The sequence below is a fragment of the Podarcis liolepis genome (assembly GCF_965112155.1).
Source record: "Podarcis liolepis genome assembly, chromosome: 5".
Classification (NCBI taxonomy): Eukaryota; Metazoa; Chordata; class Lepidosauria; order Squamata; family Lacertidae; genus Podarcis; species Podarcis liolepis.
Window position 1 is genome coordinate 60,459,293 of NC_139556.1, and position 26,054 is coordinate 60,485,346.

General features: G+C 44.2%; 1 protein-coding gene and 1 long non-coding RNA gene across 3 annotated transcripts; one reads left to right on the top strand and one right to left on the bottom strand.

Annotated features, from left to right (window-relative positions):
• Nucleotides 1-6,729: 6,729 nt before the first annotated feature.
• Nucleotides 6,730-25,076, bottom strand: FGF8 (fibroblast growth factor 8). Of its 2 annotated transcripts, none has more exons than XM_083505270.1 (5): nucleotides 24,525-25,076; nucleotides 24,304-24,340; nucleotides 21,915-22,062; nucleotides 12,549-12,655; nucleotides 6,730-8,232 (listed from the first exon to the last, which is right to left on the bottom strand). In XM_083505270.1, the coding sequence occupies exons 1-5, from the start codon at nucleotides 24,554-24,556 to the stop codon at nucleotides 7,945-7,947; spliced, it is 612 nt and encodes a 203-aa protein (XP_083361396.1). In that variant the 5' UTR covers nucleotides 24,557-25,076; the 3' UTR covers nucleotides 6,730-7,944. The 2 variants fall into 2 exon arrangements, with proteins under 2 accessions (XP_083361396.1, XP_083361395.1); XM_083505269.1 differs by having other exon boundaries at nucleotides 21,915-22,095.
• Nucleotides 18,385-20,708, top strand: LOC310707833. Its single transcript, XR_014526742.1, has 2 exons — nucleotides 18,385-18,584; nucleotides 20,323-20,708. It is a non-coding gene; the product is annotated as an uncharacterized lncRNA (long non-coding RNA).
• Nucleotides 25,077-26,054: the final 978 nt, after the last annotated feature.

Genomic DNA, 26,054 nt, shown 5'->3' on the forward strand with positions numbered 1-26,054 from the left:
GCAGGAATCTTCTCCAGCCCTAACTGCAGATGCCAGAGAGTGAAACTGGCCCTTTGGAACTTAGATATGGTCCTTCCCTCTGAATGGGAACTTTACATGCATTATTTCACCCACAAATAACTTGGTTGAGTGCTGCAGCACTTCATAGCAAAGGAGCACACAACCTTTCCCCCACCTGCCAAGTAAAAATTCCCAAATGACTGGCCAATGCAGAAGCAGTGTGTGGGAGGGAGTAGAAATAGACATGCTGCTTTTCAAACTTTATTTTTTTATTTTTTAAAAAAACCTTCTCCCTGAATGATCTCTTCAATGCTGTTGTAGTCACACTCTTGAGAGGAGTGTCCCAGCATCAATGGCATGTTAAAAATACAGAGGCAAAAGACGGGGAGGGGGTGTTAAAATGTTGCAGATAATAGGAGGTGGAGCTGTATCACCATCACTGGTGACATGAGAGTCTATGACATGGACCAGGGGCAGCCAGCATGGTGGTCACAAGATGGAAGCTGGAATCCAGCTCCTATCAGCCTTAGCAAGCATGGCCAATGGCCAAGGATGATGGTAATTGTAGTCCAGCAAACATCGGGAAGGCACCATTTTGGCTATTCCTGGCTGGTATGTGCCTGCAACCACATTCCATGCAACAATCACAACAGCAATGGATCACCTTTGCTATCACAAAGTACAGCATCCCTGTATCAGAAGTGCAACATGAAGGAAAGACATCTGGACAGTGCACTAGAAATAAGTGGGAGCTGCACATCTCTTGCACTATAGATTAATTGCCCCAAAGGACCTGTTTCTACTTCCTCTAGCTTCATTTTAGACTTTATCATGAGCCGAAAAGAGTGTGATTCACATTAAGTAATTGGATAATGATGGCATGACACTTGTAATTTACATGGGAAGCACCAAGAGGTGGTAGCAAAGTAGCTGTGAAAACATCAGCATGCTCCACATCCCTGGACCTAACACTTACTTGGCAGTCAAATCACAAGCTTGGAACACCTCCTGCTGCTACCCTGTGAGCTGCAGGGAAGTCTCAATCCATATCAAGACATCTTAGCTTGGGAGGAAACAGGTTTTTTGGAGAGAGAGAGAGAGAGAGAGAGAGAGAGAGAGAGAGAGAGAGAGAGAGAACACTTCCAGACTGTCACTATTTTCAGGTGGGATTCAATCACATACCAGTAAATTCAGGTTACATAATTATAGTTGATTGAGAGGCCTTGCACTACAAACCAGCTCCCCACAAATATTGACATTTTGCAATAAGGAAAGTGATGGGGAAATGGCCTTGAGAGCCTGGGACAAAGCACTTTCTTTGACACAACATTATCTAGCCTCCCCACAAACAAATCAGAGGGAATGCTTACTGAATAGCCAACCTTGTCTGCCTGCAAACAAATAATGATGAATGTTCAATAAACAGGTGATCTGGAAGTACCCAAAGAGTGAGCCAAAATACACCAGCCTAGGAAAAAGGAAAAGCAGAAAGGTGAAGTGAAAAACTAAATATTATAGTCTGGGACAAACAGTTTTCCCAAGATGTTTTTAATTTAAAAATTCCAAACATTAAAAAGAATCCCTTAACATACAGTCTTAAAAATAAGCTTTTTAAGGTTTTTAACCTTCAATAGCTGCACTTTCATTGGAAAGGTATTTTAACACTTCAGCTCTTAAATAAAATGAGCTGCTGGAGGAATGATATGTGCATTCAGTAAAATGTGTGTGTGTTTTCTGTATACTGTATATTCAGCTGCTGTTCACTTTAATAGTAGTTCCCAGAAAATAGCAAAGGAGGCAACATTTTTTCTTATAGTGGCAGCAATATTGAACTCCCCAAAATTCAAAAAGCACTCCAAAACAGAGCTTTCTGGGAGAGACAGAATGGCAGCTATTCCGATTTACCTTCCTGAAAAGAATTTTACCTCAACCCCTGAATATAGCCAAAACAAGGCACAGCCTTAAGCAAAAGCCCTTGGGGATGAAGAGCAGAACCACTTGTCTTGGGCCACGTAATGGGAGATTGAGTCAAAGCTTGGGATAAACCAGTGGCCCATCCCTCCTCCCAGGGCTTGACTTTGTCCCTGGCCTGCAACTCTCACAAGGCAGTCAGGTGATGCGGAAAGTTTATTCCTACTCCACAAGCAGCCTACCACGCCCCTTGGCAGTGGCGGACTTTGGGCTCTCAAATTTCAGTGGTGCCCTGCATGCCATTTGAGGACAGTAAGGTGGATTCTGGCTTGGCTCTTGATCTTCAGCACATACTCCTTTCCAAAGAGTTGATAAAGCTTTGGCATGTTGTGCCCAGCAACATCTTTAGAGCCATAGTTTTTGTGGCGGCGGCAGCAGAGAAGATGGTGTGCGGCAGGGGCAACATTGTGGTTCCACCGTGGCAGGTGCTAAGAGCACAATAGCTCATTCAGCAGCTGTGATCCTGGGACGAGGGTTTGCAAGTCAAGCCAGTTTAATCTGGAGTAAGGGACAGAGGGAATTAAAGTATGGGGTCCTCCTGCTGGGATTTTTACAGAGTCCCTTCTTAGCTATAAATCCCTTTAAAAGGAGGGGGGGTCTTTAGAAAATCCAGCAGGAATGATCAGCAAACCCCAGGACCTCCCTACCTCCCTCGCTCTTCCTCCCCACTGGAATTGCTCTCAAACAAATGAAACGTGTGTAATTAATGGGCCAGGGGGCTGGACAGGTCCCACATGAAAGCGTTTCCTGGACTTCTTCTTCATTTGCATGGCATCAGAAGCTGTTCAGAAGGTGTGACTTTTCCCACGGGGGAGCCCTGGGCTCCATGGCACAATAAAGGCAGCACTTTGTAACTAGAATTAATTAAAGGAGTGGGGAGGGCCGATGGAGCAGGAGGAGGGCACAAGGCACGGAGGAAAGATGTTTGAAAGCTGAGCCCTGTGCAATAAACAAGCACGCTGGAGCCACCCTTGTAGAGTGGAGGCATTCCAGAGGCCATCCAAGCAGCAGAAGCAGCTTCTATCTTTGACGCGGGGCCCTGGCATCATGGCCTGTTGCATTCTATCCCATGGTTTCAGCTTGCTTTTCATTTTGCCTGACAAAGAGTTCTGTGTAACTGTGAAGCTTGTATACTCCTGCACTTCAGCATAGGTTGGTGGAACTGTGCATCTTTGCTTGGTTCAGAGCTGCATGGCTATGATCAATTGAATGATGGACAAGGTGCCAAAAAGGGAGATCAGACAGGATATTTTCCATCAGCAGGAAGGGAGTATTCAAAGAATCAAGAGCCTTTTGTAAAGAGACTGGGCTAGGAGAAACCAGATAAACTTGAAATATTGACTATTTTATGGAAATCACTTTAAATCATTACATGTCTTAACTAGATTCCTAACCATAAAAGTAGTATGACCCCCCTGCACCTCGCATATATGAAATCTACAGTGATTTCTGAATGTGCACTAATTTCGGTAGAGAACATGGCACTTTATTAAACCACAATTAGGAGGAAGGTTGGAGAATATGAGCCAATGGCTCATATTCCTGAGAGCACATCCTAAAAGTTATGGAGTAGTGTGATTCTATGTCTACTCTGAGTACAGTGGGGCGTACAAATAAGTAAGTGGATATATAGGATAGCAGCTGGGTAAATCACATAAGTAATGAAGAGGTAGAAAGAGTATATGGAAGCATTTATTTCAGATGATAGCTGCCACCCAGAATGGAAACATTTACCTGGAAGTTATTCCTGTTGAACTGAATGGAATTTACTGCTGAATAGGCACGTTAAGGATCGCCCTGTAATTTATCCCAAAATAAACTGTGAATATAATACACCAAAGAGACAACAAATAATACTATGAACTTAGAGGTCAGTCTGATGCAAAGCTCTCCCTCCTATTCAGGATCATCAAGCCCCACAGTCTGTAAGGGTGAGTTTCCCTTATTTCCAACTCTTGCACAACTCATTCTTTGATCTAGAAACCTTAGTATCCACTCAAGTACAAGCAATTCTGCAACCGTATAGGGAATTTATACAAATCAATAAGGAAGGGTGTTCAATAAAGCTTCTGTAACAGAGGCCACAGCCTGGCTAGGTTTTGCTAATACTAATTGTACAGGGGACTTTGGCTATTATATAATGACAGACTTCTTGGGGGTGTTGCCTTTTCATCAAAGAAACGCTTTGCAAGGAAGCTATTAATTATACCTAGCAAACTGCCACATCCCCCACACCATCCTGATGCAAGAAGGGCCCATTTTAAATGGTTATCAGCTTTGCCCTCCCAAACAGAATGGTTTGAACTGCCCATAAAACTTGAAGTTATACGGAAGGGAGCTCCAATTTCTTCCTTTTTGTGAAAAACTGGATATCCAGTTGCAGAAGCCTTGACTTTACCAGTTACATAATTCTGGGCTCCTGTTCTCATTTCTGCTGGTAGTCCAGATTCCTCTAGATGCCTGTAGAGCAGGGAGGGGGGAGCTGGGACTTCCAGATGTTGCTGGACTCTAGTGTCCATCAACCCTATACAGCATGGCAGGTGACCAGGGATGATGGGGGGTTGTAAATCATCAACATCTGGAAGGCCACAGGTTCCCAATCACTGCTGTAGGGCAATTCCAGAGTGAATCACAGGGATGTCCTCTCTGCTTCTAAGCTGGAAACTGAGCCAGTGAGAATAGTTGGGCCTGAGTTAGAAAAGATGCCTGGGTTGCGCTTGCAGCATCTTCATCCTCAGGCTTTTCTTATTTAAAAAGGGGGTGGGGAGAAGGGAACCTTCCAACCTCCCCAGCCCCAAACATTCTACAGACCAATGTGCATAACATTCTCCCCCAGAACTCTTTCCCAATTAGGAGCATGTCACACTCTCAAGACATACACTCTCAAACTGAAGCTCACCAACTCCTGCCTCCCATCCCATTTTCAAATGTATTTCCCTTGCAGGGGATCTTTCATGCCTTGTGGCTGCTTCTCTTCCTTGCTGTTTCTGCCAGTTCACCTGCCCTTTCTAAGTGAACAAGCAGTACAAGGAACAGGAAGCAGCAGCAACATCTGTACACCCTATCCTCCAGGAGGTGATCTGATGTGGAGAGCAAGCAAAATGGTCAATGGGCCCCTCTACACTAGTGTGCCTAGTCCCCATCCAAGCTAGTGACCGTCACCACGTATCGCAGCAGTGAATGCCACAAGTTCATTGTGCTGTTACAAAGACTAAGGCCTCAGATGCAAACTCTAGATCATTTTTTAGAGACTAAGACTTAAACCACATTTCTAATGGCTGCCATATTCGTATTGTTTATTGTCATATTCGATTGTTAATTTAAGCTTAATCCTATTGTGTTTTATGTTCGCTTAGTACGGTATGTGAATCTGGTCTGGGACCGTCATAAATTTTATTATTACTATTATTATTATATATCACAATATTTATTAGCTCCTAAAACATAGTATAGTCCTGTGCATGTCTCCTTAAAAGCCAAACTCCTTAAGTTCAACGAGATTGGCTCCCAAGTAAGTGGGCAAAGGATTGCATCCTAATGCTTTGTATGTATTTGTAGTAGTAGTAGTAGTAGTTGTAGTTGTAGTAGTAGTAGTAGTAGTAGTAGTAATGATGATGATGATGTCAATTTAAATGAGTGTTTGTAGTAAGTGGGTCATCCTCTCCTTTTGGGGGGGGGAGGGGTGCTTCTGGCTTTTAGCTACCAAAATGCTTTTAATTCATTTTCCAGAGTATTGATAATTTAAGTCAGCATTTCAAGGTTTCCTGTAGCCATAATAGCTGCCCTTCCCAAGCTGTTAAGAATCTGGACACCACCACAAGCTTTGAAAAAAATACTCCCATTCCAAGACTTTTCAAAGGCGACAATTAGTTACATTGTTAAAATGTCCACAAGAAACACAAGCAGCTGTTGTGATGACCTGTCCCCAGAGAGCCAAAGCCAGGTGCCAACCCTTAAAGGATTTGCAACCCAGTTTTTTCTCACCTCTGGTGTTTGCAAATTTCCCTCCTCCCAATCCTTTGTCCTCCTCCAGCACCACCCAAAAAAAAAAAAAAAAAAAAGATTCCTAGCCCTGCTAGAAATCACACAGCCAGAGAGAGCACACCTCATTTATACTAGTAGAAAAATTTAATGCACATATTAAATAAATATTTCAGACCATTTCATATTCAATTTGTACACAGTAACAATTTTTCTAAAAAAAAATCCCTCAAGGAGACAAACTACCCCACAAGAAAGATGTGCTGTGACAACAAGCCAGCTCACAGCTTCCACACACTGAAGTTTTCAAAAGTATCTTTTCTTTTGTGGTTATTTTAAATAATCCTTTGCAAAGTAGTAAACCAAAGTAGAAACCCCTTTCAAACCAAACGTCCAACTCAGCATCTCTCCCTCCCGCCTCGCCCTTAAAAGTATTAGTTAAGCCTTCTGAAGTTCCTGATTACACAAAAGATGCCACCATTCAGCAGCCCATTCAAGGCTTGCGTAGCTGGATCTAATCTAGCCTCCCTGCAGAGAAATAAACTGGGACACAGGCAGTAAGGCAAGCAATATTTTCTGTGGCGATTAAAGGCCAACATCAGCATCTCGTACACAGAAACCCCCATCAGTATAGGACAGGGCTGTCCAAATTCCAAGAGACTGATCTACTACTCCCACTATAAAAAAAAAACAAAAAACTGGCAGTGATCAAAGTTGTTGGGCTTTTTTTAGGGAGCCAAAGTTGTAAAGTTGTTACAAAGTTTTTTTGGGGGGTCCCAAGATCAACCAGGATCGACCACGGACCAACCTGTTAGACAGCCCTGGTATAAGATTCTCAAGGGTTTCTTGGCCAACGGAGTATCTGCAAGCAAGGCTGCAAGCTCTTATCAAGGTTGGTAAGTGAGGGGCAAGGCAACATTTCTGAGGAGTCAGATATGGACTGGGGAGGGGTTCAAATTGCTAACACCAGTTTAGTGGGAGCAAGGCTTCCTTTCTTATTTTCCTTTTGGCTTTTTAGGGGCCCAACCACCCTCCATGCCGGTAACATGAGTGAGATCCCAGTTCAGTCTCATTGGGAAACTTGAGACAAGAAGCACCTTTGATGAAACGGGTGTAATGGGGAAATATATAACATTTGAACTCAGTGGCACTTTATTGTCATAACAAATACAAAATAAATGGTCTACAGAATAATAATAAAAATGCAGACCTCTGGAGACATGATCAGCTTGGATAGAACATACAAAGCAAAACTGGCGGCCCTCATCTCAGCACCACCTCTGTGCTGGCGTTCATTCATTCAGCCTTGGGGATTCTGCTCTCGCTCTCTCATTCAGAAATGGAAACAGTGACTTCACATCCCACCCTGTTGGTACCTGCAAGTCTCTCGCTGGTTACAAAGGGACTTGCACTCATTTGACTCTGAGAAAGGCCACAGTCTGCAGGTACCAGGAACAGGTGGATACACAGACCCATCAAAATAAATGGAACTTGCACAGAAGCTCTGGATGGGTTGTGTTTCTATTACATTTGTTTTATTTGAGGTAGAAATTTGGTCCCAAAATTTATTATTTGATTGAAGAGGGTAGGTTCTATTCTTACCCCTAGATCAACTACCTCCTACCCACCCCCACCCCACTTTTTTTTTAACAGTCTATTAAAACATAACACGCCCCCCATGGACTCAAAATGTTTCTTAAGTGAAGAGCAACCCTTCACAAGTCTTTTAACGTTACAGTGCTTTTTCTTAAAAAAGCTGTAAAGTTGGAATACAAAAATAGAGCCTCTTTTTGTTTTTTAAAAAACACAAAACAAACAATTATAAACAACTAGATCAAGTTTGGTTTCCCCCTCTTCTTCCACCCTCGTTTTAATTATCATCACAGGTTAAGTCTCTAGGCATTGTCCATCAGTTAAAAGTCTCTACAGAATGTCCTCCAACAAAAAAGGGAAAGGAGGGTGGGCCCAAGTGGCACTAAGGAGGGTGGTGGGTCAGGGGGTGGGCTTGGGGCTGGAGTTCCGAGTCCTTTTACTCCTCCGGTTGAAAGGGTAATTGAGAAATTCGAAGCGTCTGTGAGGCTCTGTCGTTTGGTGGCCCTTGGGTAGCCTCTTCATGAAGTGCACCTCACGCTGATGCTGGCGAGTCTTGGAGCCCTTGCGGGGACGCCCCTTGCGGGTGAAGGCCATGTACCACCCTTCGTACTTTGCGTTCTGCAATGCTGTGTAGTTGTTCTCCAGCACAATCTCGGTGAAGACACAGTCCTTGCCTTTGCCGTTGCTCTGCAGGTGGGAACAATAGAGACAAGTGAATGGAGATGCCCTTCATCTTTTCGCCATGTCTCCCCATGGAACCAGAGCCAGGTTGTCCTGGTCTAAAAATAGGGGGGCAGGGACTTTGTAAGTAGTGATAGCACTTAACCATGCTTTGAACACTGTTTGACCTGGGTGCTATTATGCCAAGAATGCTTATTGTCTAACAAACATCCCCCAATGATGTACCAAAGGAAACAGTTAAGTCTATTTTGTACTTTGTATTATCCAGAACAGTCAAGGCATCCAATTCAAAGTTTGTGGGAACTCCAGGAATATAAATTACAAAACTGGGGGTATCCACGATTTTAATATTAGTATACCACTAGTACTAATACCTCCTGTTTAGCTATCTAAACATTCAGTTCAATAAACACACATTTCCATAAATCCCTGGACATCTGATATTACCTTATCCAATCTTGCAGGCACAAACTAAACAGTTCACATCGAATGGTTTTCTCTAGCTATTTATTGGTCCGTGAAGTTGTCTCTGGCTAAAGTGTAATGTGTAGATCTATTTTGAAAAGGCCACTTTCAGAAGGTGCAAAGTGTCCTTAGCACTTATGAGAAAACTCAACAGACCTGGGATGTTGCTAAGGATTGCTTTGTTTGAATGCAAACCAACTCATGAGGGATGCATATAGGATTGTTTGGTGGCTCACATTCAACCCCATCCTGACACTTCACACCAACTGGAAAACTCAGAGGGGACTCAAGAGGAATCACCTAGATTGTGAATGTCTACTGTCCTCAGCCTTACACTTACCAAAGAGAGTGGATGATTATGTCCAAAGATTATGCTTAATATTACTTGGAAATGTTCCCCACCATCCCACCTCTACCGCACCTCCAGGATACTGCAGAGAAATCTGCAGCTATGCTCAGACCTACTTCAGCACACTCACGCTAGGATTGGTTGACATCATTGGCTGATAGAAGATATATAGCTAGTCAACCCATCAACTACCAACCTAGTCAATACAGTGGTACCTCTGGTTATGAACTTAATTCATTCTGGAGGTCCATTCTTAACCTGAGGTACCACTTTAGCTAATGGGGCCTCCCGCTGCCACCATGCAATTTCTGTTCTCATCCTGGGGCAAAGTTCTTAACCCGAGGTACTACTTCCAGGTTAGTGGAGTCTGTAACTCGAAGTGTTTGTAACCCAAGGTACCACTGTACCTGAGAAATGAGGCAAGGGCAACAAGCACTCAAATACTTATTGGAATGCAAGCAATGCAGCCACCTGTCCCCTGATTGATTCTAATCAGGAACAGATCACACAAGCAGCACCCAGGACAAAAGTAAAAGGAAGAAGAGGACATCTAGGTTGAGGAAAGCTAAGCTGTTGGAAGGTCATATGGTTAATTATCCATGGCTGAGCAAGTAATTCTACAGAGAGGAGAAACTGCAAGGTCACTGCTGGCAAAGCAAAGTAAGTGCTTACACAGGAAGGAGCATAGGAAATTGCCTTAAACAGAGTTGGGCTATTGCTCTGTATAGCTCAGGCTTCCTTAAACTCGGCCCTCCAGATGTTTTTGGCCTACAACTCCCATGATCCCTAGCTAGCATGACCAGTGGTCAGGGATGATGGGGATTGTAGTTTCAAAACATCTGGGGGGCCAAGTTTGAGGAAGCCTGGTATAGTTCAACATTGTGTTTACATTGATTGGCAGCGTCTCTCCAGGGTTTCAGAGAGGGGTCTTTCACAGCCCTTTCTGAAGACTGAGCCTAAGAGGGACCATTTACATGTAAAGTGTGCACACTACCACTGAGCTACAGCCAGTCTCTGCCTTTGTGGCTTGGCTTATCCCAAGGGGAAATTTAAATATATATGTATGTGTGCGCAGTTCTTCCCAAGATTTGAAATTCTGCACTATAGTAGTAGTGCAATGAACAGAATTTAATGAACAATGTATATTCTTCAGCTAGGACACTAGGGCTTTTGTGGACTGTTTTGGTAGAACTAGAACTATTTTTGCAAATGCTGATGGGCCAAAAAAATAAGCGTTTTTCTAGATGCCTCTGAATACCAGCTGCTAGTAATCCCAGGTGGGCAGAGTGCTATTGCACTCATGTCTGGCTTGCAGGCTTCCCATTGGCATCTGGTTGGATGCTGCGAGAACGGGATGCTGGACTCATCTTATGTTCTTAGATAGGTGCTAGAAAAGTCTAGTTGCTTCATATGGGCATTCTTTAAGGGTAAACCCAAGGCTATAATGTGGGGTGATAGAGAACAATGTTTCAGTGCTGGACCCTGAGAGAAGCAAACTGCTTTCTCAGCCCCCAGCATGGAAGCCAAGGAAGCTGCTGGTGGAAGAAGAGAGCAAGCACTTCTCCAATGAACAGCCCACTGTGTTTTTGTGTTGGGTAACAAGAGAAGAGAGGGGGGGAGAGAAAGGAATAGGAGTGGGCAGCAGAATAAGAAAAGAGGTGTTACTACTAGTTTGCAGCCCCTGAGCATGTTCCTCAAGCATGTGACCCTTGAGTTTAAAAATGCCCCCTATCTCTGCTGTAAAGTCTAATTCAATCATGCTTCCCCCCCCTTCTTTTGGTAGCAAACACATTCTAAGTTCTGCTTCCAAGAAGTCTTAGATCTGTGCTCAGGGCCAGTTTACACACATCAGCAAAATCAGCTGGTAAAGCTTTTCCTGAAGTGTATCATTTCCTATTACAGCATATTGAAATGCTTTTTCTGCAAGCAAAAACCCCCCCCAAACACCATGTTACAAAGAAGACCAACAGTGCCATCCTAAATATGTTTATTCAGGAGTCGCCAAGTTCAATGGATCTTACTCCGTAGTATGCTTGGTTAGGGCTTGGACATTTCTTTTCTTTCTTTGCAGTGGGGAAAATGTCTCCTGGCTAGCATCTTTGAACAGTGAAACAGATGACAAGTAGGTGTCAGATAAAGGAGATGCTTGAGGATAGCTGTATTTATAGGGAGTGGAGAGGAGACCTTCTAGGCCAATTCTTGGGTTTTCATTTGGTTTAGTGTATTCTGCTTTTTTAATTGATCACAGGGTGTGATGCATTTAATATGAAACAACAACGTATGTGCATAAGTGGCAAACCATACAAATACAGAGCAGGTCACCACAGCAAATCATCAGATCCTAACTGGTTTTTGGATGGTATATTGTTTTTTATATAGTATATTGCTTTGGTATTTTCATTTATTATTTGCATGGTGCTTGTTTTTTGGTGAACAGTTATGAGCATCCCAAACTTGTGCATGTTAATAGGAGAGGAGGGAGAGGGAGGCGAGACTTTTGTCATCAGAAATGGGCTTAAGTTGTGGGATGGCAGATATTAGGAGAAATTGTCTTAGTGGTAGGAACACTTCCTCCCTTGGAACTAATCACAAAGGGAGTTGCCCAGCTTTTCCTTGCTGGAAACCTTCTGTCCGAGACTAAACAGCCATTTGCTGGGGATTCTCTAACACTAATGAATAGATGAAAGAAAGAAAGAAAGAAAGAAAGAAAGAAAGAAAGAAAGAAAGAAAGAAAGAAAGAAAGATAGATAGATAGATAGATAGATAGAAAATGTATGTAATCTAATGTATTTCCTGCATATGTAATTGACTTGGGGGTTGTCTAAAAGACTGCCCCCTCCCCAACCCAATGACTATATGATGCTATGAATGCCACAGGCTCTATCAAATAGGTGCTTGTGATGGTCTCACAACAACCCTGTACATTGTAACCTCAAGAGGAATGGAGGCAGTAGGTGGCATCGTGTTTCTCAGCAATACAGAGTTGCTGCTCGAGTGTTGGGGAAATGAGACTTCCCCTCCAATGGAGACATAACCTGAAAGAAAAACCATCTGATACCTCCCATAGCAAGAGGTTAGTGTGTGTGCTTGTGTGTGTATGTTCAAGCCTTTTAAATTGTCTGCTACTTCTGGCCATGCGAAAGAGGGCCTCCAGATACTTGCCCAGCATATTAATGATGGAGAAGAGTTGATGCAGCAGATTTTCAGTCTTGGAATGTTTTTTGTCATTGAGGGTAGGCTGGGGCTGGAGTGGCGCTGCTCTAATGGACCAACCTCTACTGCTCCTCATCTTTAGACATTGCTTGAATTTCAGCGCATGTGTGGTTCTGACTAACCACAGCAGTAGCCACATGAAATACAGCCTAAGTGAATGCATGTGAACAAGCTCGCTTCCAGCTTCAGTTGTAGGCCCTTTTCCCTTCCATTCCCATATTTTGTTCCTGAGAAGATTGTCCTGCTCCTCCCCTTGTCGCAGAGCAAGCAATTCCTACCCCAGAAGCCCCCTTACCTTGCCAATCAGCTTTCCTTTCTTGTTCATGCAGATATAGAAGCCTGTCTCAGCCCCCTTGATTCTTACTCTGCTCCCAAATGTGTCGGTCTCCACAATGAGCTTGGCTGGAGTGGGAGAAGATGGCAAGAAAATGAGTCACATGAATGTTACAAGATGGGCACCACATACAGTACTCCAAGAGGATAATTTGTCTTCTACAAATAGCATTTTCTTAGGCAGCACGGACCACACAACCAATGGGAAGGGATGCTGTGTCCCTCCTTATAGCATTTGTTACAGTAGCCTTCTATCAAGTCAGACCATTGGTCCTTATAGCTCAGTATTGTCTACAGTACTTTTCTGCTAGACAGCAGATGGTCCTGGTTCTAACTGGAGGTGCCGGGGATGGAACCTGGGACCTTCTACATGCAAAGCAGATGCTCTAGCACTGAGCTATGGCCCTCCCCTAAGAGAAGGATCAGGGTGAACTAATTATAAGACCAAGTGTCACATTCAACCTTGGCCACCCTTCAAAAGCGACCTGCTAGTGATGGGTGTGACCAAAAGTGGGTATGTCTAGTACCCCAAACCTGTCTTTTAAACACACACATACACACACAAACACACAACCCTCTCACCTCCATGCACGTCAACTGAGGAAGAGAGCTATTGCCTCCTCTCCTCTCATCAAATGATTGATTCAATGGCTAGGGTAGGAGGTGATTTGCATCCCCCCCACCATCAAGGCACTAGTATTTTAAATTTCTTTTCTTTTTGCTGCCACTGTCATCAAAATCAGTGGAGAAGCCTGGGGAAAAGATGGCATACATAGTGACTACATGTACTGGGTGGCTTCCTAATTGTTCACCCATAGTAGCAGCAACAAACCAACAATTCAAAGGTTACTTATTATTTATTTATAAAAAATATTTCTATAGTGCTGTATCATAAAAATATATCACAATGGCTTACAACGATATAAAAACATAAAACCAGACAATAAAATCTTAGAAAGTTAAAAAACTAGTTAAAAACAAAAGGAAATTAAAAACAAACATCAATAGACCATTGAGGGAGATGTACTCTTAATTGCCTGCATAGGCCTGGTGGAATAGAAAAGTTTTCAGCAGGCGTTTCAGCAGTCCTGTTTCTTCAGGAAACGGACATCTTAAATTCAGCAATAGACAGAATCAGACCTATTTTCAAGAGTCGGCCATGCATGATGGCTATTGCATGTCTTACAGCGCTGGATGGAATGTCTTATATACTTCCATTTCTGAAACCAATGGACATCCAGTTGCTGTTTAGAGCAAAAGATCCCTTGTCCTCTCATTATAGAGAACTAAGCGGGCACATGTCTGTGGCACACAACACAGAAAGGCTACAGGACACAAGGTTAATATAAAGCCCTGGCCAGTAATTGCTTTAAATTATCCTACTTTAAAAGGACACACAATGATTTGGGCAGTAGCAGCAGGAAAATTACTTTCTAATTTGGTATTTTTATACTTGGTCCCCTTGCTCTTCTTGTATCTCTTTTCTGTGTAGGTCAAGAAGCTCCAAATGATCAGTTTAAGTCCTTTCTCTGTCTCTCTGAACTGATGCTGACTTTGCAGCTGGTAGAGGAAGCCAGGAAGGGTAAGGGCAGCCCCTTAATGCATTTCACCTTTGCGAGAGTTGAGAGGGCGTATTGATTTAGTCTCAGTTTTTTTAATGGAGGCATTGATTAACTTTCAAAGCAGCTATGCAAATCACAGATCAATGGCTTGTCCCCTTCTTCTTGCTGCTGCAGGAACCCCAAAGAGATGGAGCCAGCCAGCCCCAAAGGGCCATCTCACCCATACCAGCCCTTCTCTGTCATTGTACATGAAAGAGAGGAAACGGAGCAACATTTCTGTACTGTGCAGCATTTTTGGTCAGTTGAATGGGGATTCAAAGTGTCCCAGGCACCAAAACTGGTTTTGCTCTTTATGACTTTAAAGGGAAGGTTTGCTCACAAGCCAGAACCTAGGCAGTCATTACTCTTGATGATGCTCAATATATCATCAGTACTGATCTCCCACTGCTGTTGCAGTGCCAGTTATGATAAGTTAGACTTTATCCCTCTAGCAATGTCAGATTATGGAATTCATCATGTCTTGGGTACAGGCAAAATGGTTCTTGTTTGTGATTCTCAATTTCACATGTTTCACTCACACAGAGAGAGACAGGAGGGAAGTCCCATCTAGGACCATCTCATCCCATCACCTATTGTAAACAGGACAGGTTACAGGCAGTCCTAGGCCCATTTTGCTGCACGGAAAGCATTATAGTGAAAATTTTTTGACAAGGTACTGGAGAGGGAAGGGGTCCAATCCCTCACATGTCCCCTTTGCTCTTAGAAAGAGACTCTGCTCCCCCTTTCTCTGCTACCAAGGCAGGCCCAGATTTAATGCACCTGCCACCATCATGGATAGTTTTGAGACCAATATATCTGCAGGAGTCTATCTGCAGAATGGGCCAGAAGCTTTAATGATGGTAGCTTGGTACTTGGGATTCTCGGAGGGAGCAATGAGATGTTCTAGAGAGGGGGCAGGGAACCTGTACCCCTATGTTGCTATGTTCCATTAGTCTCAGCAAGCATGGCCAATGGTCAGGTATGATGGGAGTTGTAGTCCAGCAATAACTGGAGGACTGCATGTTTCCTGCCCCTATTGCAGAGCAAAGTAAAATGGTTTTAGCCGTCACAGCAAGTTGATCAGACTTAACAATGGAAGTGATTCGGTTATGCAGTTATATTGGAAGGATTGGCATACTGTAGGAGACACTGAGAACCCTGTGGGTCTCAACTGGACTCAACAAACCTCTGTCTCAAATCTCCAGCTGCAACATGTATTTGCTGCTGCTGTGGCAGTGCAGGGAATATTTGTTTGTCAATTGATGTTTATATCCAATTTACTCAATAGAAGGCCTCTAAGGGGCTTGCAAAGAAAAATCTAAAATATTCATTTGAAATAAAAATCAATAAAAGCAAACATTAAGAAAAAGTTAACGTAATTTTTATATACAAACAAAACCTGCAATTTTTAAACAATTGTACATAATAAAATTGTGTGTCAAAATTACATGCCTGGTAAAACCAAAACCACAAAGGTGCCTGGCTAATATTAATGAACAGGGACTTCTAAAGAGTAGGTGCTGCCTATTTGAAAGATTGATTACTTGCAAGCGTGTAGCAAACATTGTTTGGCGCTTGTAAAATGGCCAGTTCCATAGATTGAAGTGGTCCAGTGGGCACACAGGGGGTAAGGGAATCCTTCTAGTAAATAGTGAGTCAGTGCCTTTTCCCCAAATTCTAGAGTCTGAGACCTACTATGTCTGACAAGGGCTTCTGAAGAAAAGGTGATCCTGAGTTTCATACACAAACCTTATGCATCGTCAAGCTATATGTGGTCTGTGGTATCCATGCCTCATATCCACAAATACAAAGCTGAAAACTCTAATCAGTCAGAGGAAGGATCAAAAGAGACCTTGAAATTTGCTGAGAAAAAGCAGCTTTCCTGCATCACCTTTGCTGCTGAATGATTCACCCACCCCCAATGCAAAACTTGAATGAGTTTGTTCTAATCATTAGGCAAAACATAAACACAACCTCTCCTGTTCTGCTTCTTGTGCTCAGCCAATCAGATGATCGTTTTTACAGCACATTTCCATAACACAAACACCTAGAAAGGCAGGATGATAGCACCTCATTATAAAAGAAGTGGAGCATTCAGTTTACCAAAAAGAGAAGGTGCTTCCAAAAGAAGCAAAACTGTCGAGACTCAGGACATCAAGTAGAAATGCCAGCTAAATCCTCAAACCAAGGGATATATTCACCTGTGACACTAAAGGTGGAACTTCCCAGTAGGAAAAACCCACAGAATTTCAAACTTTGCATGGGTTTCCGTAATGCTAATATAGGGAGGGTATAGAGGAGAACTGGCAGGGGGTGCTTAACCCTCCTCTAATTCTCTCCTGCAAATGTTCCACCTTCCCCTGGTCATTTTAACCCATGTTTTCCCAAGAGTGGCTCCAATACTAGGAGTCAGCCTGGCTGAGGGAATTGGGGAGACTTAGGAAACTGCCTGCAATAACAACATGTGGATCTTCCCTAACACCAACATTTTTCATCTGGAATGTATCACATGTGAATATTGCTAATGTGGGAGAGAGAAAGGAAGTGAGAAAGTGTTAAACAGAAGAACGAATTTTAGCTAATGAAAGTTTCTCATCTGACCTACAGACACAGGAAAGGGTCAAAGAAACTATTCAAGTTGTGAAAATGGGCAAAACATATAGACTTGTAAACTGATGAGGATCATTTTCCCACTTTGTAACCAGCTTAGCTCTTATGCAAGCCTCCTCATGGCAAATGGAGCACTAGGGTTTGGGTCACCAGATGCCTGAGGTTTGGTTGAGGGACATTTTGGGTCCAGACTGTCTCACTCATTATCAGTGAAGCTGGGCTTAATCAATAGCCAATTGTAGCACTGCCATGTTCCAGACAGCATCACTTCAAAACGCAATGGCCTTTTTACACCAGCCATAATATACTGTATTACGATGATCTGAAAGTTAGGAAATTGTGTTGTGCCTGAAATGGGAGGTTTTTTGAAGTAAGATGTTTAAATCCTTTGCAACAATCAAGCAGCTACTCTACATTTGATGTGCTATAAGCATTGTATGAAAAAGCATCAAAAGACACTTTTTAAATATCCTTCTTCATGGGAAGAGAGACACTTCAGAAGCAGTTGCAGTTCATTTGCAGGAGTAGACTTTTCTATTTCACTTATACCTTGCCCTTTGACCTTTACAAGGCTTTTTGGCCCTTGACTTTGGCTGTGCACAAACCTCTCATTTTGCCCTTGTGATCTGGCTTCCTCAGGCAGGGCAAGGGGGCGAGGTATTTCCAATCTGAATAGGACCATGGGAAATCCTTCAGTGCTGTGGCCATGAAGCCAGTGCTTAAAAGGCCACTACACTCCACAATGCTTTCTCTTTTTAGCCATTCATGAGGACAACTTGAAACCTTTCTCAAGCTATGCCCCTCTCGCTTTTGTCCTATCGATTTTACAAAGCTTGGAAGGCAGGGACTGTATCACTTGCTTGTTTATTTATTTATTTATTTGATTTCCACACTATCTTTCAATCCAGAGTTGGCTTACAAGGCTTGTTCTATGGCCTGCCCAGTGTCTGACACTTTGTTAGAGCTGAATAAACAGGAGCAATAAAATCCAAGACGCAACAGTAACAGAGTAGAATAAATCAATGGTCTCAAACCTAGTATGCCCGAGCTAATGGAAGCTGCATTTATGTATATAGCTAGGGGCTGGTTAAGATGCTTTTCTGGGGTATGTTATTTCACAGGAACCTACAGTTCACTCCTCCATCACCATTGCCACTGGCACATACAAAACACTCATTTGGCAAAGTAGTGGGTCTGGAGCAAACCTGAGATGGATTATGAAGAGAAACAGTCTCTTCCTCTGGTGGTGATGATGATGATAATTTGTACCCCGCCCATCTGACTGGGTTGCCCCAGCCACTCTGTGCAACTTCCAATGTATATAAAAATATAATAAAACATTAAACATTATTAAAAAAAACCCTTTCCTATACAGGGATGCCTTCAGATGTCTTCTAAAGAATAATAATAATAATTGGGGTACAAAGCATCCAACAAAAGCGTAGATGGGCAAAAGGAAAACTAGATTTGAATGGGCAGGATCCTAAAGTAACAGGCCCTGGATATTTGACTTAAATAAAGAGAGTTATGGATCATAGAAACGCTAGTGGATCTATACTATTTCCCACAGAAATTCATCCTATTACATATTCAGCACCAGATCATTCTTCTGCTCTCATTCTCATAAGAACATAAGACTGAGCCTTGTTTGATCAGGCCAAAGTCCCGTCTGGTCTTGCATCCAGTGTTCCACAGTGGTGGACCAGATGCCTATGGGAAACTCGCAAGAAGGACATGAGGGCAAAAGTCCTGTCCTACTGTTGTCCCCTAGTGACCGGCATTCAGAGGTATACTGGAAGTAGTACACAGCCATCAAGACTAGCTTCTGTTAATAGCTGAATTTGTCTAGTCCCATTTTAAAAGCCATCCAAGTTGCTGGCAATTACCACATATTGTGGTAGCAAATCCAAGAGTTTAACTATATATTGTGTGAAGAAATGCATCCATTTGCCTTTCCTAAATCTTCCACCATTCAGACCCAACTTTCTTCACACCATGCATAATTTTATAAACTTTGATCATGCCCCCTACTTGGCTTTTTGTAGCTGGGGGGTGGGGGACAGCCTCAAACATAGCAACCTTTCCTCATAGGGGAGTTGTTTCTGCCCTTTGATCATTCAGGTCCCAACTCTTGCAACCAGCATGTTTTGTCTGTGAAAGGCCAGGACCTCACCACAACATTATTATTCTCCTCAGCTTCACTGAGGGAAAATAACTATATTTCCTCAACAGGGGCCAACATCCACAATATTAACAATAGTGGAGGATGCCTCGACACACGTGAACAAGGAAAGATTAGAAAACAACCGTGTCAGTAGTCGGGGATTCACCAACAATAATGAAAACAGTTATCTAAACTAAGTCTTTAGACTAGGCCCCAAGCCTTGGTGGTCCAAACCCTGGCAGAATGGCTGCTTCCCTCCCTGTCTGCATACTATGCTGTGTATGAATTACAACATCACATCACTTCTTCCGACCCATTACAACCCCGTTAATTTTAGCACTTCTCCTTCCTATAAAATATTAACATCTGTAAGTCCCCGTCTCCCCACCCCCTGCCAAAGAGCAATTGGACCCCCGACTCCTCTTCATTGAGCCACATAGACAAGGTCCCCTTATTTATCTGTCTTTGGGGGGCACGAGCGAGGGAGGTCGATCAAGAGAGCAGTAAAAGGTTTAAAGAGCATCAATTTCCATGCTCTCTTCTGCTGACTGATGGAAAGACACAGAAAATCAGCCCTGAACGGAGGCAGAACAACACATGCTGCTGCTTCTCTCTTTCCCCCCCTTTTTTGTCCTTTCCACCTTTTCAAAGGCTCTTTCTGATTTATTGTCTGTTTGGTGGGCTTTGCCTTGCCACACGAGCCGCTTTGGTGACCGGCCTCCAGCGCTGAATCGCTGGTCGCTTGGCAGGCCCTGCTGGCTTGGAACTCTGCTCGAAAGCAGAGCCGTGGATTCACAGTGGGGCAGGAAGGGCAAAGAGTTAAGTACAACTGGCCTACAAAAAGCCACAGCAGTGGAAGATGCATCCCAGGCCCCAGGCAGCACGAAAATATGTACGGCAGCCAGGTCCCAGTAGCAAATGCCAGCCGTCAACACAGCCAGAATCCAATACAGCAATTATCATTCACTTTCAGAACAATTTCCTTCTCATACAGATAAAGACCATTTTAATCCAGATTATAGACGGCTAAACAGAGCTCAGAGAGGTGGACCAAGGTTTAAGATGCATGGGGCTTTGCTCCTAATTAGAAAACGGAGAAAGATATTGACAATCAAGACAGATAACCGAGAAAAATGGACCTGACATTAAGTCAGCCGTAAAAATGTCACAGCAGAGAAAATGGTCATTGGCAGAAATAAATCACTTAAAAAGGAAAAATCTTCAACCCCCAATTTCAATACTTAATATAAAATAAAGACTTGAGGTTTTAATATTTGGTGTTAATGGTGCGAAAGGTTGATTTTGTTTGGGGTGGGGGGTGGGGGGAGCTTAGCATTTTCAACTCTATTCTTTCACTTCAGTGACAGATTTATCCCAGAAAAATTATGTTTCGTGCTCAAACTTTGAAGGGAAAGTGGCTACGTAGATGCAGAAAAAATGCAGCGAGGCACACTTGATCCCCTAACTGGACTGCGAAGAGGAGAAAGTATTCAGGAAATGTTAAAAAAGGTGAAAGTAAGAAGAGTTTTAATAGCTCTTCCAGACATGGGGGTCTCTCCAGAGATTCATATAGAACAATCCTGAACCTCTATTTTAACATTTACAGACTTGCGACTCTTTTAAAACTTTACATCTGAAAAACTGCTTGTGTTCTCTCTCTGTTTTAGATCATTGCTCGGCTTGCTTCTTAGCTCTTCAAATGCTTAACCTTTTTATTATGTTTTAATAGAGGTCTTTTCTTTTTCAAGCTGTTTCCCTCATTTCATTCTAGCCTCTCTTAACATTGTCATTTAAATCTAAAGTAATCTCTCTTTATATATAAGACATTTAAGTGGGAGGGGGAACTTTGTTTGTGAAACAAACTGGTCTCCTTCAGATCATGGTTGCTTTAAGGCTGGCATGCTTTGCTTGAAAGGTTAAAAATACATCTTTGTACATGTAGAACCCACTTAGCCCCAACTATTAAAGTTCATTCTGAAATCTTCAGTCAGCCCAAAGCTATATGAGAGGATGAATGTTTGCAGCAGTTTAGTTGTAAGTGAAAAGGAGAAATCACATCTAATGTGGAAGGCTAGGAATTTTAAGCAGGATGCATACAGCATGTACAAATATGTATGTGCAATGTAAGGATGCACATATTTTTGCCAGCACACAGAAAATAAAGGAAGTCAGAGCTTTCAGAATGTCAGCTAACCTTGTCCCGTGTCTCACATATGCAAGGAAAGGAGCTCAAAGACTTACAATTTATTGAAGCCACAGTTTTGCTAGCACCTTGTCCTCTTGTATATGGCTTGAGCATTTGAAAGAGTAATTAACACTTACGATCTAAATTATTTAAAACTTCCACGCTGCTCAGGGCTCCCCTGCCAAACCCCCTTTATTTTAGAGAACAAGAGGATCTGCTGCCAGGTTCTCCCGTGCACCCCACAGATTTGTGTTTGCTGCACTCAGAGACTGAATACAGTTGGTGACAATCTCTGCCTAAGACTCTGGGAAACTCTGGGGCTTCGAATCACATCCTCCATGCTTCCTTGTTTCCGTATCACTGAGAGAGATCCTAGCTAGAGCTATGTTGCAGGAATGCACCAGCTATTTCTAATCTAAACAGTTTGGGCATCCCTCTTCTTTTCCGCTCCTCACCACGACCACAAAAGAAAAACGTTTTTTAAATGCAACTCACCCCATCATCTGGGTGGTCAGAGAGATCAGGTGTAAAAAAATAAAACGAAACCCACACGCCTCCTCATAATCAGAGCTATCATCCTGATCCCCAGGGGGAAAGCAATGTACTATTATTACAAATATTGATTGCCACATTCTTCCATCGCAAGACCCCTGCCTTCTGAACACTTGTAATGATTTCTGGCTAACAAAGAGGACGGAAATCATTAATTACTGTGCTGCGCGCACCACCACCCTCCCCCAGCCCTTCTGCCCGCATATTCAGCCTTACCATGAGCATCTCCATCCTCCGCCATGGCATTGATTTTCTTGTTGTCCAGGATTTGTACGTGCTTCCCACTGGTCCGACTGTACAGCTGATAGGTCCGGACGAGTCGCCGGCTTAGTTGGTCGGTCACCAGGCTCTGCTCCCTCACATGCTGTGTAAAATTAGGTGGGGACTGAACAGTTACCTTTAGGAAATTGAAAAATATACAACACACCATTATAATCTCTACTCCTCCGAGAAAGGCGCTCTCGGCATGTTCCTGGTGCATTTTTTTAGAGCACTCTGAGCTGGTGCTGTGCAGAGCCAGGTTCGTGATAGGTCAATATAAGAAACCCTGGCATGGATGAGAAATTGCAACCTCTACCTAGACATTTATTGTTGAGAATCAAGCATGGGATAAAGAAAACACAGGTGATCCTGGAACACTTGGGACAGAATTACAACCAGCACAGCTCCTCAGATTTCAGAAAGACTTGTGCCGATTCAAACCAGGTCACAAACGCCATGGAGCTCAAGTAGGCATGGTCCCGATCCTGCTTGCTCCAGTTCGAACCCAGGAAGGCTCTGCAGGAATCACTTTAAGGTCACCACCAGAGCAAAAATAAACCGGCTCCATCACTCATATCCGGCTCATTCCAGGCAATACAACATGCACGCGAGTGCGATGGACTTCTAGCTAGGTAATCATCCCAAGGATTTCAATTACTGGGCTTGTTTCTGTGTCTTTGGTATTTGCTTTCCTGATCTTTCAAGTGGCCTGTTTGAGAGTTTTGCTTTGTGGGGCTGTAAGGGCCCTGTGCGCTGTGGACCAGAGTAACCAGTGACCAAAAGAAGAAGGTGGAGGGGGGGAGCAGCCATATTTTATCCCCCTTAAACAGGGATCAGTTGTGTCAGCAGCCGAGGCAGTTCGGAATTGTCTTTGCAGCTAATATTTACGAGCCTTTCCATACACATCAAGGCTGGCTATGGGTTTCCCACCTCCCCACCCACCCCCAGCCACACATTCAAAGTACTCGTAACCCTGTTAGCAGTAGATTCTGTTATGGAACAGTTTGGCGGGGGGGGGGCGGGGGCGGGGAGCGGCTATGTGTAGCTTCAGTTGTACAATGATATTGCCACTGCTCAGATCTGTTTCTCTCCTCTCTCACACAGCCTGGTCTTAGGAGAATTCTTCCACCCCCTCCACATCTCCGATTCCTCTTTTAAGTCTGAAGGGGTTTAGTTTGCCCCTGACATTTATAAAGACGTATTCTGAGCAAATGTTGAGGAGATTTGTTCCTTTCAACCTCATGGGGTGGCAGTGTACGAAGTAACCCCCGACTCTTCTCTCTTTTCCCCCCACCCCACCCGCTGCCCATGTCAAATGCTAAGGTTATTCCATGCAAATGGGAAAAGTAACCTCCTCCTCAAAGCTGGAGTTTATAGAAGTCTTCCCTTGACAATTTTCCTTTCCTTTCCTTTGTGTCTCTCTGCGTGTTTCCTACAGAAGGTTCTTTTGATAATATCTCTGGATTCTTTTGCCAGCTCTGATGAGGGGACCATGTGGACACCCACATCCCGCTTTGATTTCCATCTGACGCCCCCAAAATATTACAATGTAGCTTTTTTTTTTTTTACACAACTCCCATGTTCCTCCTTCACATTCAGAGTGATCTTTGTTACTCTGACTTACAGAATCAAGAGATCCTTGCAATTTTAACTCGGAACCTTACACCTGTTATCTCTCTCTCTCCCTCTCTCTCTCTCTCCCCCCTTCACTCTCTTTCTTAGGGGAAATTGCATTTGTCTTTGGCTCTCTGGATTTGCAATCAATACTGCACCAGCAGGGTTATAGATCCCACAGTATCAGACTGTGTTGTTTAATATATTAGCAGCACTACCGATGGCCAGCAAGCTAGAGTTAATAATGGTTAGAATTTCCATCCCTTAAATATTATTAAACTTTTGAAAATCATAGCAATGGAGCAAAGGTGCTTGCAATTTCAGCAAACAATAACTACCTACCTACCCATCCATCCACACACTTGCACAATGTCTGGCTAAACACTGCAGTACATTTTAAATTAATCAGCATCTATTTCTTGCCTTGGATTTTGCATGCTTCTCTCATGTCTGCGATTTCAATTTTTGAACCAAGCTTGCATCTACTTTCACTTTAACCAACCTCCTGTTGTTTAATTTTATCAAACATTTTATATTTAACGTTCTGCTGCGTGTTTTGGTTGCTCCATCAAACGCTTCCCATCAAACTCCTTATCTAAACTTTTTCTTTTTATTATAACCGCTTTCCATTTCTTTAAAAAAAAGATGCTTGAAAAAGATTTGGCTATGAGCTTCAAGACGCACCAAATAATGTCTTAAAGGATAAAAAGTAATAAAACAGTTTCCTTACCTGTGCCTGCAAGCAGAAAGCAAACAAGTGCAGTAGCCTAGAATGATGGGAAAGCGGAGGAAAGGGGGAAAAAACAAAGTAGATGGTGAGGTGATTTCGCTTTTGAAATGGAGCAGAAATAAAGATGGAAAATCAAGGGAGGCTGTTGGGGTGGTGGTTGTTTTTTTGGGGGGGGGGGCAAGGGAAAGCCGGGAAAGTCCAAATAATCAGCAGTTACTTACAAATAGCTGAATATGGACGAGAAGAGATTCATCCTGAGCGGTTTCCCCCGGCGCTGGATCTTGGCCGGTTCCCGGGACACTGGGAGTCTCTGCTTCTCAGCCTCCCTTCTTTCGCTTTGCGTTAAGCTCGCCGGTTGCTTCGGCTGCCTCTTCTTCCTCGCGCGTCTCTCCGCGCCCAGCTCCCCACGCGGCACTTGCCTCCCCGAAGCGGCTCGGTCAGGGCAAGGGGCTCCCTCGGCGCGGCCAGCCCATGCCTTCGAGAGCCGGCGCCGCCGCTGCGGAAGGAAATCGGGGCCGGGAAAGCGAGGGGAGCGCCGGTCTTGCGGCGGCTGCTCCGGGGGCCCAAGCGGCGAGGGCGCGCCCGGGGGTCGGCTGCGCTAGAGCCCGGCGAGGCGCGGAAGGGGCGCTCGGCTGTCAGCAAGGCTCCGGGGCAGAGCAGGCGCCCAGGCTGCGCTGACAGTTCCTGAGCCCCGGATCGCCGGCTGCGGGGAAGGAAGGCGGCCGGGCGGCAGGGAGGGCGCTGCGCCTCTCGCTCTCTCTTGCTCTCCAAGCGCCCGGGGGGCAGTGCGCACCGGCCCAGCGCTGGTCCCTCCTCTTGTGCGCGGCTCGCCAATGTGCCAGCCCCTTCTCATCTGTCCGGGGATGGCCCTCCGGCAGACCCCCTCCTCTCTCCTCCCCCCCCCGGCGGGGGGGACCGGCAGGCTGCGCTCCGAGGCATCCCGAAGGCTATCGAGGAGGCACCTTCGGAAGGCGGGGGTGGGGGGGTTCCTCTCGCTCACATAGAGACCCACGCAGCAGCTGGGCAGGGAAGAGGGGGTGAGCTGATCACACACACATGCGCTTGTGCGTTGTGGCCTGTGCCCGGTGGCATCGCGCGTGTGCGTACCCACGAGGCTGCCCGGGGGGTGGGGTGGCGCGGATTCCCACGACCAGCCTCGGACGCGTGTGTGACGGGTGCCAAAGCGGCAGAAAGCAGGCTGAAGTGTGTGCCAGTCTTGGAGCACGGTGGGGCGCTTTGGATACACGCGAGAGGGAAATCGCTGTAGAGGCGTAGAGGCGAGTGTGTCTAAGCACCTGCTTTTGTGTCGCGGTGGGGAGAGAAACGCTCGTGGGAGAGATGTCGGGTAAATGTTGGGATCCGTGCCTGGGGGTGCTTTCACGGTCATTAATGTTAAAAGTGTATTATGCACATGGCTATGTGAGAAGGTTGTTGGTGCGATATTCAAACACACACACACATATATCCTATGCTTTCTCTGTCCATCTGCACAAATACAAGCTCGGCACATAATGGCGCAAAACGAGTGTGCCTTAGAGGCTAGGTAGAGTGCAAAAGTGAGGAATCCGTCCTTCATGGGACCTGAGAAATGTGGCCTGTGTAGGTGCACAGGTTTGAAAATAAATGCATGCCTGAGACCAGGGAAAATATATTTGCACATAGAGAGCATGTAATACTTAAATAGATGTATATTTCACTTTTCTACAGAGAGTGCACATTTCATGAAAACATAAGCACACTAAAAATATTAA

Coding starts and splice junctions, on each gene's coding strand:
- FGF8 (XM_083505269.1), bottom strand. CDS start 24,556: ATGAATCTCTTCTCGTCCATATTCAGCTATTT. Junction 22,096..24,303: donor CTTTCTGCTTGCAGGCACAG/GTAAGGAAACTG, acceptor AATTTCCTAAAG/GTAACTGTTCAGTCCCCACC. Junction 12,656..21,914: donor GGAGGATGGAGATGCTCATG/GTAAGGCTGAAT, acceptor CTCCCACTCCAG/CCAAGCTCATTGTGGAGACC.